The sequence below is a fragment of the Gracilinanus agilis genome, chromosome 4 (genome assembly GCF_016433145.1).
Source record: "Gracilinanus agilis isolate LMUSP501 chromosome 4, AgileGrace, whole genome shotgun sequence".
NCBI classification, from domain to species: Eukaryota; Metazoa; Chordata; class Mammalia; order Didelphimorphia; family Didelphidae; genus Gracilinanus; species Gracilinanus agilis.
In genome coordinates, this window is record NC_058133.1 from 394,842,581 (window position 1) to 394,857,143 (window position 14,563).

Sequence of the window (14,563 nt, forward strand, 5' to 3'; positions counted from 1 at the left end):
AGAGTGAAAGGAGCAGAGCCAGAAGAACATTGTACACAGAGACTGATACACTGTGGTAAAATCGAATGTAATGGACCTCTGAACCAGCAGCAATGCAATGACCCAGGACAATTCTGAGGGATTTATGGTAAAGATGCTACCCACATTCAGAGGAAGGACTGCAGGAGAGGAAACATATAAGAAAAACAACTGCTTGAACTCATGGGTCGGGGTGGACATGATTGAGGGTGTGGACTCGAAACTATCACACCAATGCAACTACCAACAATTTGGAAATTGGTCTTGATCAAGGACACATGACAAAACCAGTGGAAATGTGCATTGGCCATGGGTGGGGGAGTGCGGGGGGTGAAGGGTAAAGGAGGAGCATGAATCATGTAACCATGTTAAAAATGAATATTAATAAAAGTTCAAAAAAAAAGTACATGATCATGCAATTCGATGCCAAACAGGTTTTGAGCAAAATCCAAGATGAATTTCTGGTGAAACCACTAGAAAGTTTGAGAATAAATTAACCTTTGGAAAAGATAGTAGATATTATCTATCTAAACCAGTGATGGGCAAACTATGACCCGCAGGCCAGATGTGGCCCCCTGAAATGTTCTATCCGGCTTAGTGACATCATTCCTAATCTGAGGAATACAATACATTGAAACTTTGAAAGAGTTGCCTTAGAAACAGACTGACAGATGAGCATTTCCATTCCTTTGGCCCCTCTTTAAAAAGTTTGCCCATCACTGATCTAAACTAAAGAATAAATGCTATATTTGATGTAATTATGTTAGAGGTCTTTCCAAAGAGATTAGGGATGATGCAAGGTTGCCCATCAATATCACTGCAATTTAACATAATCCTAGAAATGCTAGTTGTGGCAATAAAACAAAAAAAGAGAAATTGAGGGCATGAGCACAACAAAATGATTACCTTTGAAATTGATATGATGGTTTATTTAGTAAACTTTTAAGAGTGAAAATTAAATAATTAATAAATTCAGCAAAGCTGCAGGATATAAAATAAATCCTCAATAAAACCTGGCAGGAAGAGTAGGAAAAAAGAAATTACATTCAAAATAGCTAAAGAAGATATAAAATATTTGGGAGCCTATTTAACAAGGCACATTTAGGCACTATTAGTATCCAATTATAAAGGACTCTTTGCAGAAACACAGACATAAATAATTGGAAAAATATTCATTACTCATTGGTAGGTCAAGCCAATATAATAAAATTGACAATAGTGCCTAAATTAATTTATTTAGTCAGTGCCATATAATCAAATTACCATAGTGTTATTTTATAGTCAGACAAATTAATAATGGAATTCATATGGGAAAAGTAAAGAACCAGGATCTCAAGGGTAATAAAAAAAAGTGGGAAGGTAGAGAACTTATCAGTGCTAGATCTCAAAGTCTATTACAAAATAGCAATTATTAAAATAATTTGGTACTAGTTGAAAAAGAAAGAGATTAGATGTGCAACATATATAAGTAAAGACAGTAGCATAGTGTTCAATAAATCCTAAGACTCCAATTTCTGAAGTAAGGATTCACTTGACTGTTCGGAAAATTGGAAAAACAGTTTGGCAGAAATCAGTATAGAGCACTATCTCACATCATATGACACAATAAACTCTAAATATATGACCTAGACATAGAATGTAACATCTTAAGCAAGTTAAAAGAGCAAGATAGAAATTACCTTTCAGATCTATGGATAGGAGGAGAGTTCATGCTACAGAAAGGATCATAGAAGCGAAAACGTTTAATTTTGCACTAAATTTTTCTAATAAAAGTTCCACTTCCAAAATATATAAGAAAATTATTAAAATTAGAGCCATTCCTCACAGGATCATGAACAAGACCAAAGGGTGTGAATATGGAATTTTGAAAGGAAGAAGTCTAGGATTTCAATGTCATATAAAAATTCTCTAAAATACTAATTATTAGAGAATATGAACCAAAATAACCCTTAAATTCTACCTTATACTTATCAGAAGGTGACAATAAAAAAACGGAAATTACAAATGTTGGAGGCTATTTCCTGGAGAGGCACATTAATACACTGCTAGTAGAGATCTGAACTTGTCCAGGAATTTTGGAAATTAATTTGGAATCATGTCCTAAAATTTACTAAGTTGTACAAAATCTTTGACCCAGCTATAACATCATTAGGTTTAGGTACAAAGAAATCAAAGGAAGAAAAAAAGGACCCATATGTTTAAAAGTATTTATAGTAGTTCTTTTCAAAGTATACCCAACCTATAAACCAAGGGAATATTAGAGAACAGTGAAACAAATTATGGAGCATTTTTGCTCCATTTTTTCTTTGTTGTTCAGGCATTTTAGTCTTATCCAACTCTTTGTGACCCCTTTTGAGATTTTCTTGGCAAAGATATTGGAATGGTTTGCCCTTTCCTTCTCTGGTTCATGTTAAAGTAAGGGAACTGAGGCAAACAAGGTTAAGTGATTTGCCTACAGTCCCACAGCTAGTAAGTATCTGTAGTCAGATATGAACTCAGGAAGGTAAAATTTCCTGACTTCAGGTCTGGCACTTTATCCACTGCATTACCTAACTGCCTAACATTAACAAATGTACAGGAATATTTTTGTTCTATAATAAATGCCAAAATGGACAGTTTCAGAGAAAACTGGGAAAGCTTCTAAAAACTGATGCGGTAAACAGAATTGGGAGAAAATAACTTCTGCTCACAATATTATAATCTATCAGGGCAGGGGGAGTGCTTTTATCTCTGTCAGTTATCTAATTTACTGGATATTTAATGTTATTCTAGACATCAAGTGAATATATCAACAAAATAAGAAGCCCATATGGTCCTTGCCATCAAAGACACCTGGACAATTACATTTTAAAGACATAAGAACAGACAGAAAGAGCATAAAGGTATAGACATTAAAGTAGAATCATATAAACAAGTGAAAATCAATACTGTTGAGTATTTATGTGGAATAATATAGATAAAATGACTATATAATTATGTACATAAAGGTAGTGTGCTAAGGTTTAAATGAGTGAATTTGTAATGACAAGTTAGTTGACTTAATATGATAAATTCTTAAAGGAGGGTATCTTGAAAAGGGTTAAAAAAAAGAGAAAGCTTCAGCTTGCTGGAGAAAAGCAAAAAAGTATTTCATAGAAAACAGACTGAAAATTCAGAATTGAGGCTAGGAAGTTAATGTTGCTTTGAAATTTATATGGAAAGGTCAAGTTTAGGTCTGGGGACAAGAAAATGGCATATTCAAAATGACATGATTTCCCCAGAAGTAGCTTCTCTCCTCAGATAAACATGATCAGGCTAACTATCTCTGTGTATATTATACTTTTAATATAAAGTTATAGCTAAAAATTATTTAAATTCTGATAATATTGCTTTGGGGTAGAAGCTAATGTGAATTTTAGCATTTCAATGAAAGAGACAGTTACTTTTCATGTTGAACTATGCTTAGTAGGACAGTGCATAATTAGATTTTGATGATAATAATCATTGTTATGGTTTGGTGCCAAGGAGTATCAATTGATGCAAAATTTTTTATTATGATTTTCTTTGAAACTAACATTTTAATCCTCTATTTTCTTTTGTTTTATGGATTTTTAAAAAATGCATTTGTCGACTCACATAGCTTCATACTTTGAGATATTATTATACTCCAGTCTTAGTTTAAATTAGGCTTCTAACACTTATAATTTTTTAAAATCCCATTTTTTTCTCTCTTTTTACTTGCTGTCTTTACAAACATCATGCTATAGCAGCATTTTCTGTCTTGGGTCACTTAATGTTGACCTCAAACATGAGTCTCCAAATCTGGCCTCAAACACTTCTTAGCAGTGTGACCCTGGGCAAGTCACTTAACTCTGTTTGCCTCAGTTTCCTCATCTGTAAAATGAGCTGGAAAAGAAAATGGCAAACCACTCCAGTATATTGCTAAGAAACTCCTTAAATGGGTCTCTAAGAGTCAGGCACAAAAAGAACTAAAAAAATAACACTTTATCAACCCATTTCTCTTTAATTAGGTTTTGCTCTATAAAATCTTTTGTACTATTATCTTCTCTAAATCAATATTCATCAACCCACAAAACTACATAGATATTAAATGCAATAAAAATGATGAGCTAAATTGAAAAAATCTTTCAGATGGGGAAAAATAATAAAAATATCCATCTTTAGCAAGAAGTTCCTCCTCCCCCTCACTCCCTACCCCCATTCAAGCTTCAGTATTTTGAGGGACCAGTGATATTATTCAAGTAATTACTTAGTCAAATGGTACAAAGTACAAGTTCTTCTGTGGATTTTGGCTATGTCTCCCTATAAATCCTTGGGAGAAATGGGATATGGCAGATAATGTAAGTGGTGCTGGCTTCTCTGTCTCTGCTTCCTTTTGGAGATGGCCACTAAACATCCTTTTGACATTTTTAGCCTAGATTTTTTCCAGGAGTTAAAGACAAGGTTACTGTTAGCTAGTTTTCAGATTCCATTTGGTTTTCCCTTACTGGGAAACTGGGGCATTTGCTCCTTTTATATCCTATGGTACTTTTCTTTTTTGGCAATAACATCTACTATTTCTTTTATTTGAATCTGGTACTATGAAAGCATGAAGGGCAACTGAGAGATTTTTTAAAAGTAAAAATGGGAGATCCTAGAGATAGGAAGATAACAGAATTTATTGGGTAGGGAAGTGATAAGGTTAGATCTATATTTAATTAGAATCACTTTGGACACGCTGGGTAGGAAGGTTTGGAGAAGGGAGAGACTTGATGGAAAGGTCACTGAAATAGTCCAGTTGAGATTAAGTCAGAATAGTGGCTATGTGGAAGAGAGAGAGAGATGTTGTATTGGTAGAAAGAAAAATATTTAAAAATTGTGTAGATATGTGAGATTGGGAGAGAGTGAAGAGTCAAGAATAACGTCAAGGTTGCAATCCAAATTACTAGAAGGATGGGGGTGCCCTTGACAGAAGACAGGTGAATTTGGGGGGGAAGATAATGAGTTCGGTTTTGAGTCTGAGATGCCTTGGGGCGATTAGTTTGAAATATGAAATAGGCAGTTGGAGATGCATGATTGGAGCTCAAGAGTGAGACCAGGACTAGATAAATAGATTTGGGAGTCATCTGTATAGAGATGATAATTAAACCCATGGGAGATGATGAGGCCACTGAGTGTGAGAGCATGATGAGTGATTCAATATGAGATGACAAAGTATCCAATAAAATGGTGTGTCTTGTTGCCTTTGGGAAGCAAGCTAATCTGCACTCAGACATTTTCTTTTGTACCTATGCACGGAGAATCTGTGAGTCAATGTTCCATTTAGCTGTAACCTCCCTTTGTCTTCTGATTTAATTTCAAGGGAAAATGTCAAGATCAATGCAATTCAGGGTGTTTTATAGTCTCTCCACGGGATGGTCACTAGACAAGAATCTCCAGTGAAACTGAATCTTGTGTGAACTTCAGGCATCTCTGCCTCCCTTCCTGCTAAACTCCCTCCTTCACTCAGGAAGAACAGGAGAAAGCACAGGACTGAAAGCCATCTTTTTCTATTTCCTTTGGAATTGTCAAAGAATTCCTAAGCCAGAGTCACTCTACTGATGATCCTCTCTGTATTTAGCAAGCACATACGATCTGTTGCCTACAATATGCTCTGTGTCTTTTCTAAAGGACATAAATTAGCAGAGCAATGTGAAATTTAAAAATACATATATATATTTAAAATATATGTGTGTGTATATATGCACACACAAATTTATCCAAACATATAATTTATATAGACATATACACACAATTTATATATTTATATAAATCTATTTATATATTTTATGTGTAAATGTGTGTATGTATGCATTACATACATACACACAATTACACATATATAGACATATGCATGAAAGGGCAGTTGGGTAACCCAGTGGACAGAGAGATGGGCTTAAAGTCAGGAAGATGAGTCTCCCTGAGTTTAAATCTGGCCTCAGATACATACTAGCTGTGTGACCCTGGGCAAGCCACTTAATGCTGTTTGCCTCAATTTCCTCATCTATAAAATGACCTAGAAAGGAAATGGTGAGCAATTCTAGTATTTTCCCCAAGAAAACCCCAAAGGAGGTCTTGAAGAGCAGACATGTCTGAAAATGATTGAAGAGTGACTATACACACACACACACACACACACACACACACACACACACACACACACATCCCAAATATATTCGTATTTGCACAAACACATTTTTATTGTTATTGAGGAACTGGGACAAATGAGGTTAAGTGGCTTGCCCAGGGTCCCACAACTAGTAAAAGTGTCTGAAGCTGGATCTGAACTCAGGAAGAAGAGTCTTCTTGACTCTAAGCCTGGTGCTCTATCTATTGTGCCACTCAGCTGCCTATATTTTTTGATATTTTTATTTAAATTCAACTGAGGCAGCTTGGAGTGAGGTAAAGATGAATAGACTTAGAGTCAAGAAGACCTAAGTTCAAATGCTGCCTCAAACATTTAGTAGCTGTGTGATCAGGGCAAGTCACTTAGCCTCTTCTCAAACTCAGTTTCCTTATTAATATAATAGGGATAATAATAATACCTAAATGGGGATAATAATGATACCTTCTTCACTGGAATGTATGAGGATCAAATGAGATAATAAATGGAAAGCATTTTGTGTATTTGAAGCACTATATAAAAGTTAAGATACCATTTTTATTAGCTATTAAATGTTCCTTTTTTATTTTTTATTAAGTATGGCCTTTTTTTCTGACACATTTACTTTTTGGGTATAACAAAAACATTTAAAGAAACTATTTTACAAAAACATGATCATAATATTGTTCATCTTTTCTGCTCCTTCTAAATGTTTTTTGAATTACATAAATGCTGCCTTGATTTAACAAATCAATTTTTAAAATTTTATCTGATAGTAGTATAGAACACAACAGCTCTAGAGGCTTCGGAATGATGGCTATTAATGGGTGGGACTATGAGTTCCTTAATAATTTGAAGGGATATATTTCTGTGCTTAGTTTCTCCATTTGAAATGTGTGAGACACAAAGCAGCTACAATTTTTTACTTTTACAGAAGTGGATATATAGATGAGAAAATGGGAAACATAGATTGCAGGCATTAGTTGTTATCCCTTTGCCTTGAAACACTTCTGGATCCCAACTATGGAAGACAAGAAGGCAATATTCTGAAAATGCAAAGTATTAGCTTAATTTTCAAATTTCTCTTTCCCTAGCTCAAGAGAATGCTAGAAAAGGTAGACAGTGAGGGTGGGGACAAAGCTAGTTACTAGCTACCTAACTGGACCATCAGAGAATATGATTCTCTTAAAGATAAATTGCTAATTCAAGCATCCTTAACATTTAAAAATTCCACCCATATAAAGCCTAATTGGAGTGAGATAAAAAGGAAGAATAAGATTCTGTCTGTCCATCCATAAACCACCACCACCACCACCTCTAGGAAACTGACAAGTTGAGCTTTCACCAATCTTCCCCTTCTTCCTTTACCCTATCAAGTGGCCATTTTTAATTCTTTATCTTGACTCCAAGTGGAGAAAAAATAGAGGTGCCTTTGACGTATTTTGTACTTTTAGTCCTTTGGACTGTCAATATCAATCATCATTTGTGTTAAGCACATAGAAAGTGACTCACAGTATGTCTTGAAATGACCAAATTTTTGGTGCTATGGTCCAGTTGTTCTGAGTATATATAAACTCAGATTTCAGTATATCAAAGATCTGTGTTTTCATTGGTGTGGACATTTTTCAATTGATACAGATGGCAACACTACCGTACATACTAGATAGTATTTTTGAGAGGCCATGGCTGAAGGGAATCATCCCCTTATGATCAATCTTTGTTGGTACCAATTTGATTAATTTCAGCTTTTGCTTGCCTCATTCTTGGACAGAAGACACACAATCTGTTATAAATGGGGAATTCTTTTACAAAGAAAAAGAGATAGAAGATGCAACGTTGTGTGCGAGGAATGGCAAGTAGAATATTTTGGCTAGATCAAAGAGTATGCTAGCCTAGAAAGGAAAGCTATTATATTATGAAGGATTTTCAATACTAAACAGAAGAGTTGGCATTTTATCTTAGAGGTAACAGGAAGTCACTTGATAAATAAAATGATAACATTTAGCCCTGAAAAAGAGATGAGAAATGTACTTCCCTCCCTTCTTGGTGAGAGATTATGAGTAGGGAACACAGTGTATTCTGACAGATTCATTTGATATGTTTATGAGTTTTGCTGAATTACTTTGCCCTCCTCTTTTTCATTCTTTGATAGAAGTGATAGCTGAGTGTGTCTGTACCTGTGTGTGGGCTCTTGTGTGCAGGGGAGAGGGATACAGATACATATTTGGAAATTAAGGTTATATAAAATAAAAAGACATGAATATTTTTTCTTTTTGAGAAAGAAGGGAAGAAGCCCCTAGCACTTTTTGAGCAAGGAAGTAATATATTCAAAACTGTTTTAGGAGTATCATTTTGGCAGTTTCATGGAAGTTGAATTGGAGAGAGGAAAGATTTGAGGCAGGAAACCAATTAAGAGGTTATTAACAGGGGCAGCTAGGTGGCATATTGGACAGAGCACTAGGCCTGGAGTCAGAAGGAACTTGGTTCAAATCTGGCCTAGATACTTCCAGCTGTGTGACCCTAGGTTAGTCACTTAGTCCCATTTTCCTAGCCTTTGCCCCTCCATCTTAGAGTTGTTACTAGAACAGAAAAGGGGGAGGTCATTAACATAGTCCAGAAAAAAGGGGATAAAGTCTGGGTTAGGGTAGTGGTTATGTGAATGAAGGGATGGGGATGGATGTAAGAGCAGCTGCAGTGACAGACATGACTGGAGAGAGGGAATGAGGAGGATGAAAAGTCTAAGGTGATTCTGAGTATATGACTGAGATCCTGGATATCCTTGGCACAAACAGGGAAGCTAGGAAGAAGAGTGAGTTTTGAGGAAAATATAATGAGTTCTGTTTATGCTTTATTGAGTCAGAGATGCTTATAGCACTTACAGTTTGAAATATTTAATGGTAATTAAGATCAGAGCTTAGGAAGGAAACTAGAGTTGGGTACACAGGTATAGGTGCTCTCTGCAGAAAGATGCTGATGGAACCCACTGAAGCCAAGCAGATGCTCATGAGAAAAGAGGCAGAGAAAGAAGAGGACAGAGGACAGATCCTTCTACATCATATAATCATTTCCCATACTTCAGAGGAAAAATAGATGTCATTTGTTTCTTCTCCTTGACTGAAAAGGACTCAGATCTTTGTACCCCTAACAAAACCCTTCCTCTGCCTCTTTGATATTGGTTGATGTGTGTATTCATTTGTTTGTCTGTGTAAATATCTGTGTATTTATATACATGCTAATTTTCATCAGCCCTGATATGCCTTATCTGACCATATATTCTGTCAACAAACATAATGCCTAATAAGTTACTAATAAATATTGAGGCAACTAGGTGGCACGACTGATGGAGAACTTGGCTTAGAGTCAGGAAAACCTGAGTTCAAATCCCTCTTCAGACATGTGCCAGCTGTATGACCCTGGGTAAATCGATGAACCACCATTTGCCTCAGTTTCCTTAACTATAAAATGGGGATAACAACGGCATCTACCTTGCAGAACATCTAATGAGTTAATATGTATAAAGAAGAGTGCCTGGTACATATTCCCATTCCTTCTCCATCTTCCAACCCCAATAAATATTAGCTAGGATGCTAATGACTGAAAGGCAGTCCACGGTGTTCTTCAATGATGAGCCATGAGAAACAATGGATCTACAGTTACAGATGCTGCTCAGATACAAAATATTTTCAGAATATTACAAAATAACAAAATGTGCCCAACCTGGAACCAGAATGGTGATGGCTGTTTGGACTGCCTTTCGGATGATGCTGTCCAAGGCGAACATCCAGTGAGGCTTGATGTTGTGATTCCGAAGGACTTTATTGACCTGGAGAAAGAAAATGATTCAATGACGATTTTCATTTCATCCTCATTATGCCAAGAGGCTACTGAGGACAGACTGTAGCCTTGAAGTAGGGGGAGCCTGGATGGTCATGTCTGGCCTCTTAAAAAAACATCCCAGTTGGGGCAGCTAAGTGGTTTACTGGATAGAAAGCCAGGCCTGAAGATGGGAGGTCCTGAGTTCAAATCCAGTCTCAGAGCCTATGGAACCCTGGGCAAGTCACTTAATCCTGTTTGCCTCATTTGGAAAATGAGCTGGAGAAGGAAATGGAAACCACTCCAGTATCTTTGCCAAGAAAATCCCAAATGAAGCCACAAAGAGCCAGACAGAACTGAAACAAGTGAACAACAACATTACATTTTAAAATGAAATCGATCTGTGGCCCACAGTGATTACATATAGTGGCCCCTGTTTCTATTTGAGTTTGATATCACTCCACGAAAGAGGCAGTTATGAGGCTCAGAGGATAAAACACTAGACTTGGAGTCAGGAAGGTCTCAGTTTCAAATCTGGTCTCAGATACTTATTAGAGCTGTGTGACTCTGGGCAAGTCACTTGCTCTCTCTTGGCCTCAGTTTTCTCATCTATAAAATGAGGATAATAACAGCATCCATCTCCCAAGTTTGTCGAGAGGAGCAAATCAAATGATTAATTTATAAATTTACATAATAATTATTAATTAGTTGTCATTAACAATTAGTCATAATTATAATGATTAACATAACACACTAAATTATGATATAATAATAATTGATACTAATACAAATGAAATAATAATTTTAAAGTGTTTAATACCATGTCTAGAACATAGTAGGAGTTAAATGCTCTTATTATAATCTGGATTGTGGTATCAGTAAAGGATGACTTTGAAGTAAAAAAAAATGCCATGTATCAGGGATATGAACTACTCCTTGACTCAAATAAAGTATTTCAGCACAGCCTAGTGGTCTGAGAGAAAAGAAAATGCACACCTACATACTATCTCTTCTGATTGGGCATCGGCTCTTCATATTAACTATAAGGCAGCTAAATAGTGTCTGCAAGACTGCCAATAAATTTTCTCATGTTTCAAATCTTATGGTGTCACAGCTAAATATTAAGTATGTTCTGAGGACTTTTATGAGAAAAAAGCATTAAATTATAATGGACACATTAAGAAAGAGAATGGTACAAAGAGAATCATTTGGCCATGAAACAATGCATGATCCGACTAAATTCAAGTCATTTATTTCATCTGGAATAGGCCCACTAATTGTTGGTAGGACTTGCAGTGGGGCTTTCTGCTCAGTGCTCTGGTCCCAGTCTGAAAGGACAGCTTTGGGGAAACTGACCTCAACAGTAAACTTAGGCAGCTAAGAATCAAATGAAGTGATTTAGGTAGCCTTCCCCACTGCTGATAATTCAGCTGATGAAAAATGCTCTGATTCATCTCTTGCTACCTAAATCACTTCATTTGATTCTTAGCTGCCTAGGCTCAGAGGGGTGACTCCCCAAGAAGGCCTAGTTTATTCCTGGCCCTCTTCTAGTTCCAAGAATGCCTGGTAGCTAAAGATGTTCTGGCCATCTTATTGAAATGGAGAAGTTGCATCACTGGTAACCATCCTGGAGTGGCCTTATTTAATGAAATGGAATGAGATGGCCAGAACTGTCTTTAGCTACCAGCTAAAAGAGCTGCTGGGGTTGTAGGGCTGAAATGAGGAAGAATTTTGTTAATATCTTGCTCTTCTCAAAATCCTGGCACCAAAAAAATAGGGTTATTAAAAGCATCAAAGAAACACACACTTTTCTCTGGGTCCACTTGAAGGGGAGAAAGAAGAGAGAGAGTATTTGCATGTATGTCCTGGTAAAATGGGCCTATTGCCCAGGTCTAGGACATGTTATTATCATTTTAGTAACGTGTATCTAAAAGAAAACAGGAGGCTTTTTACCTCCACTTTGTAGAGATCCACTTGAGCCCCAAAGAACACTCTGGGAAAACCAAAGATTAAAAATCAGTTTTTCAGACATCTAGGTGGTGGAATAGATGGAGTACTGAGCCTGGGGTCATGAAGACACAAGTTCAAATCCATCCTGGGCAAATCACTTAACTTGCCAAACTATTTCAACTGAAATCAAAAACTATTTCTTAAGTGCCTCCCTGTGCCAGGCTGAGCACCAGGCATAAAAAAGCAGGTAAAAGACAGTTGCTGCCCACAAGGAGCTTACAACTGAATGCAAACAAATATTTGGAAAGTAAGCTTTGTACAGCATAAGGAGGAAATTATTGGGAAAGAAAAAGCACTGGAATTAGAGGAGGCAAAGGCTTCCTGAGATTTTAGCTGGGACTCAGTAGTCTCAGCAGAGGAGGGACAGATGGATTGTCCTGTTTGTGGACCAGCCAAGAGGTCAGTGAGGCTGGATTGATGAAGGCATGAGAGAAGGCTGGAGACTTGGGAGGGGGCCGGGTCACAGAGGACTTTCAGAGCCAAACACAAGATCCTATATTTGATATGAAGCCAAGAAGAAACCCCTAGTTTTCTTATGAGAGTGTGTGGGTGACAGGACCAGAATTGTCTTTCAGGAAAATCAGGCTGTGTGAAGAATGGAATAGCAGGGAGAGACTGAGGTGGCAATCGAGGGCTGAGGTTTGCCTCAGTTTCTCAATTGTGAAATGGGGATCATTCTAGCACCTCCTTCCAGGGTGCTTGTGAGGATTGAATAAGATAATATTTGTAAAGCATTTAGCACGCGCTTGACACGTTACAGACACTTAAAGTTTTTCCTTTTCTCTTTCTTAAACGAGTCAGGTCGGAGTCTTTGTGATCCCGTTTTGAGGTTTTCTTGGCAGAATGCTGGAGTGGCTTGGCATTTCCTTTTACAGCTCCCTTTTACAGAGGAGGAATGGTGACAAATAGTGTTAACTGTTATTTGTCCAGGGCATACAGCTAGTAAATGTCTAAGGTTAGATTTGAACTCATGAAGATGAAGGTCTCTTATCCACTTTGCCACCTAGCTGTCCCCCTTTTAAATGAGGGACCAAAATAAAGTATTAATCAGACTGCAGAGAGAAAAAATTAAGTGCACTGGGAAACAACCATGGCAAGTTTAATTCTTTGGCTACCTAGTACAATTCTGTAAAGAGGTTCTAGTCCATAAACAACCCCAAAGGCATCCCCTGCTGGTCTTCCAAGCCCTGTAAAGGCTCATGGCAATAAGGGATGGAATATATAGTAAGTGGTTAAAATAGACATCATCCATCTTACTTTTGGATAATCTCTATATCAAGCTCTAGCAAGCCTACTAAATCAAAAGAAAGGCCATATTGTGGTAATGAACTTTTAGAGAGAAAAACAAACTCTCTTCCTGGGTCATGTGGGATTTTTGTTGACTCAGTGAGCCAGAAGTCTGGAGTACACTACCAGCTAGGGAATAAAAAAAAATTCTAAAATGGACAGATTTAGGGGAGAAAAACCACAATAGCAGAGAAGCCAAAAGGCCACTGCAAGAAAGTACTGGTTTTCTGGAGAAGGGGCCAGCTCTATCCCCACATTTGTTACAGTTTTCATTCACGACGACCACCAGATGTCGCACTATTGTGCAAAGAAAAGGCCCAGCTGAAGAATGGGCTGGAACTGCTAAAGCCATCAAAATAAAGATGATGACCTATTGCATGCTTTCATAAGCACAAAGTTCAACTCTGGGAGATGTTTATAAATTTAGCTGTTTTCCATGGTGATTAGGTTTGCTGCAAGGGAACACAAATGCATAATGCAAGAATAGCATTTTTAAAATTAAAAAACCAACTAGCTTTTCTTTCTTTACTTGCTTATGTCATAGCTAGCATTTTTAGAAGCATTTTAAGGTTTGCAACATGCTTTATATATATATATATATACACACACATATAAAATATACCTATATTTATAGTACTGAATACACATATGTGGAATAGCATTTGATAAGTGGTTTTCTTGGTTCTGCAACTCCTTCCCATTCTGAAAACGGTTTTTTTTTATTGTTTTTTATATTTTTCTAAGTATGATAATGAGAAAATAAATGCTTCATCAGCTGTGATTAGAATCCATTTTTTAAAAAATCCTTACTTTTTATCTTACCAACAACTGTAAGACAGAAGGGCAAGGGCTAGACAAATGGGGTTAAGTGAATTGTCCAAGGTCATATAGCTAGGAAGTTCCACAGACCAAATTTGAACTCAGATTCTTCCAACTCCAGGCCTGGCTCTCTATCCAATGAGCCACCTAGCTGTTTCCCATTTCTTCTTAGTAAAGAAAAAGTAAGGGAAGATAATCCCTGTTTTTTCCCATGTGGTTCATAAATTTTGTTGTTGTTCAGGCATTCAGTTGGGTTTGACTTGTTATGATCCCTTATTCTTGGTAAAGATCCTGGAGTAGTTTGCTATTTCCTTCTCCAGTGGATTAAGGGAAACTTAATTTTCCCTTAATTAAGAGATTTAGAGATTAAGAGACTCATACAGTTAGGGAGTATCTGAGGTCAGATTTGAACCAAGGTCTTCTTGAGCCCAGACCCAATGCTTTATTTTGTGCCACTGAGCTGCCTCAGCACTTTAAAGAATAACAGAAGGAAAA

The 14,563-nt window shown here is 36.9% G+C and overlaps 1 protein-coding gene across 1 annotated transcript in view; it reads right to left on the reverse strand.

Moving 5' to 3' along the window:
• The window catches only part of MAP3K5 (mitogen-activated protein kinase kinase kinase 5), a 301,627-nt gene that overhangs the window by 21,524 nt on the left and 265,540 nt on the right, over positions 1–14,563 (reverse strand). The window contains exon 25 of the mRNA XM_044677087.1: positions 9,857–9,962. Coding sequence (XP_044533022.1) covers positions 9,857–9,962 — 106 coding nt within the window. The remainder of the gene's footprint in view (positions 1–9,856; positions 9,963–14,563) is intronic.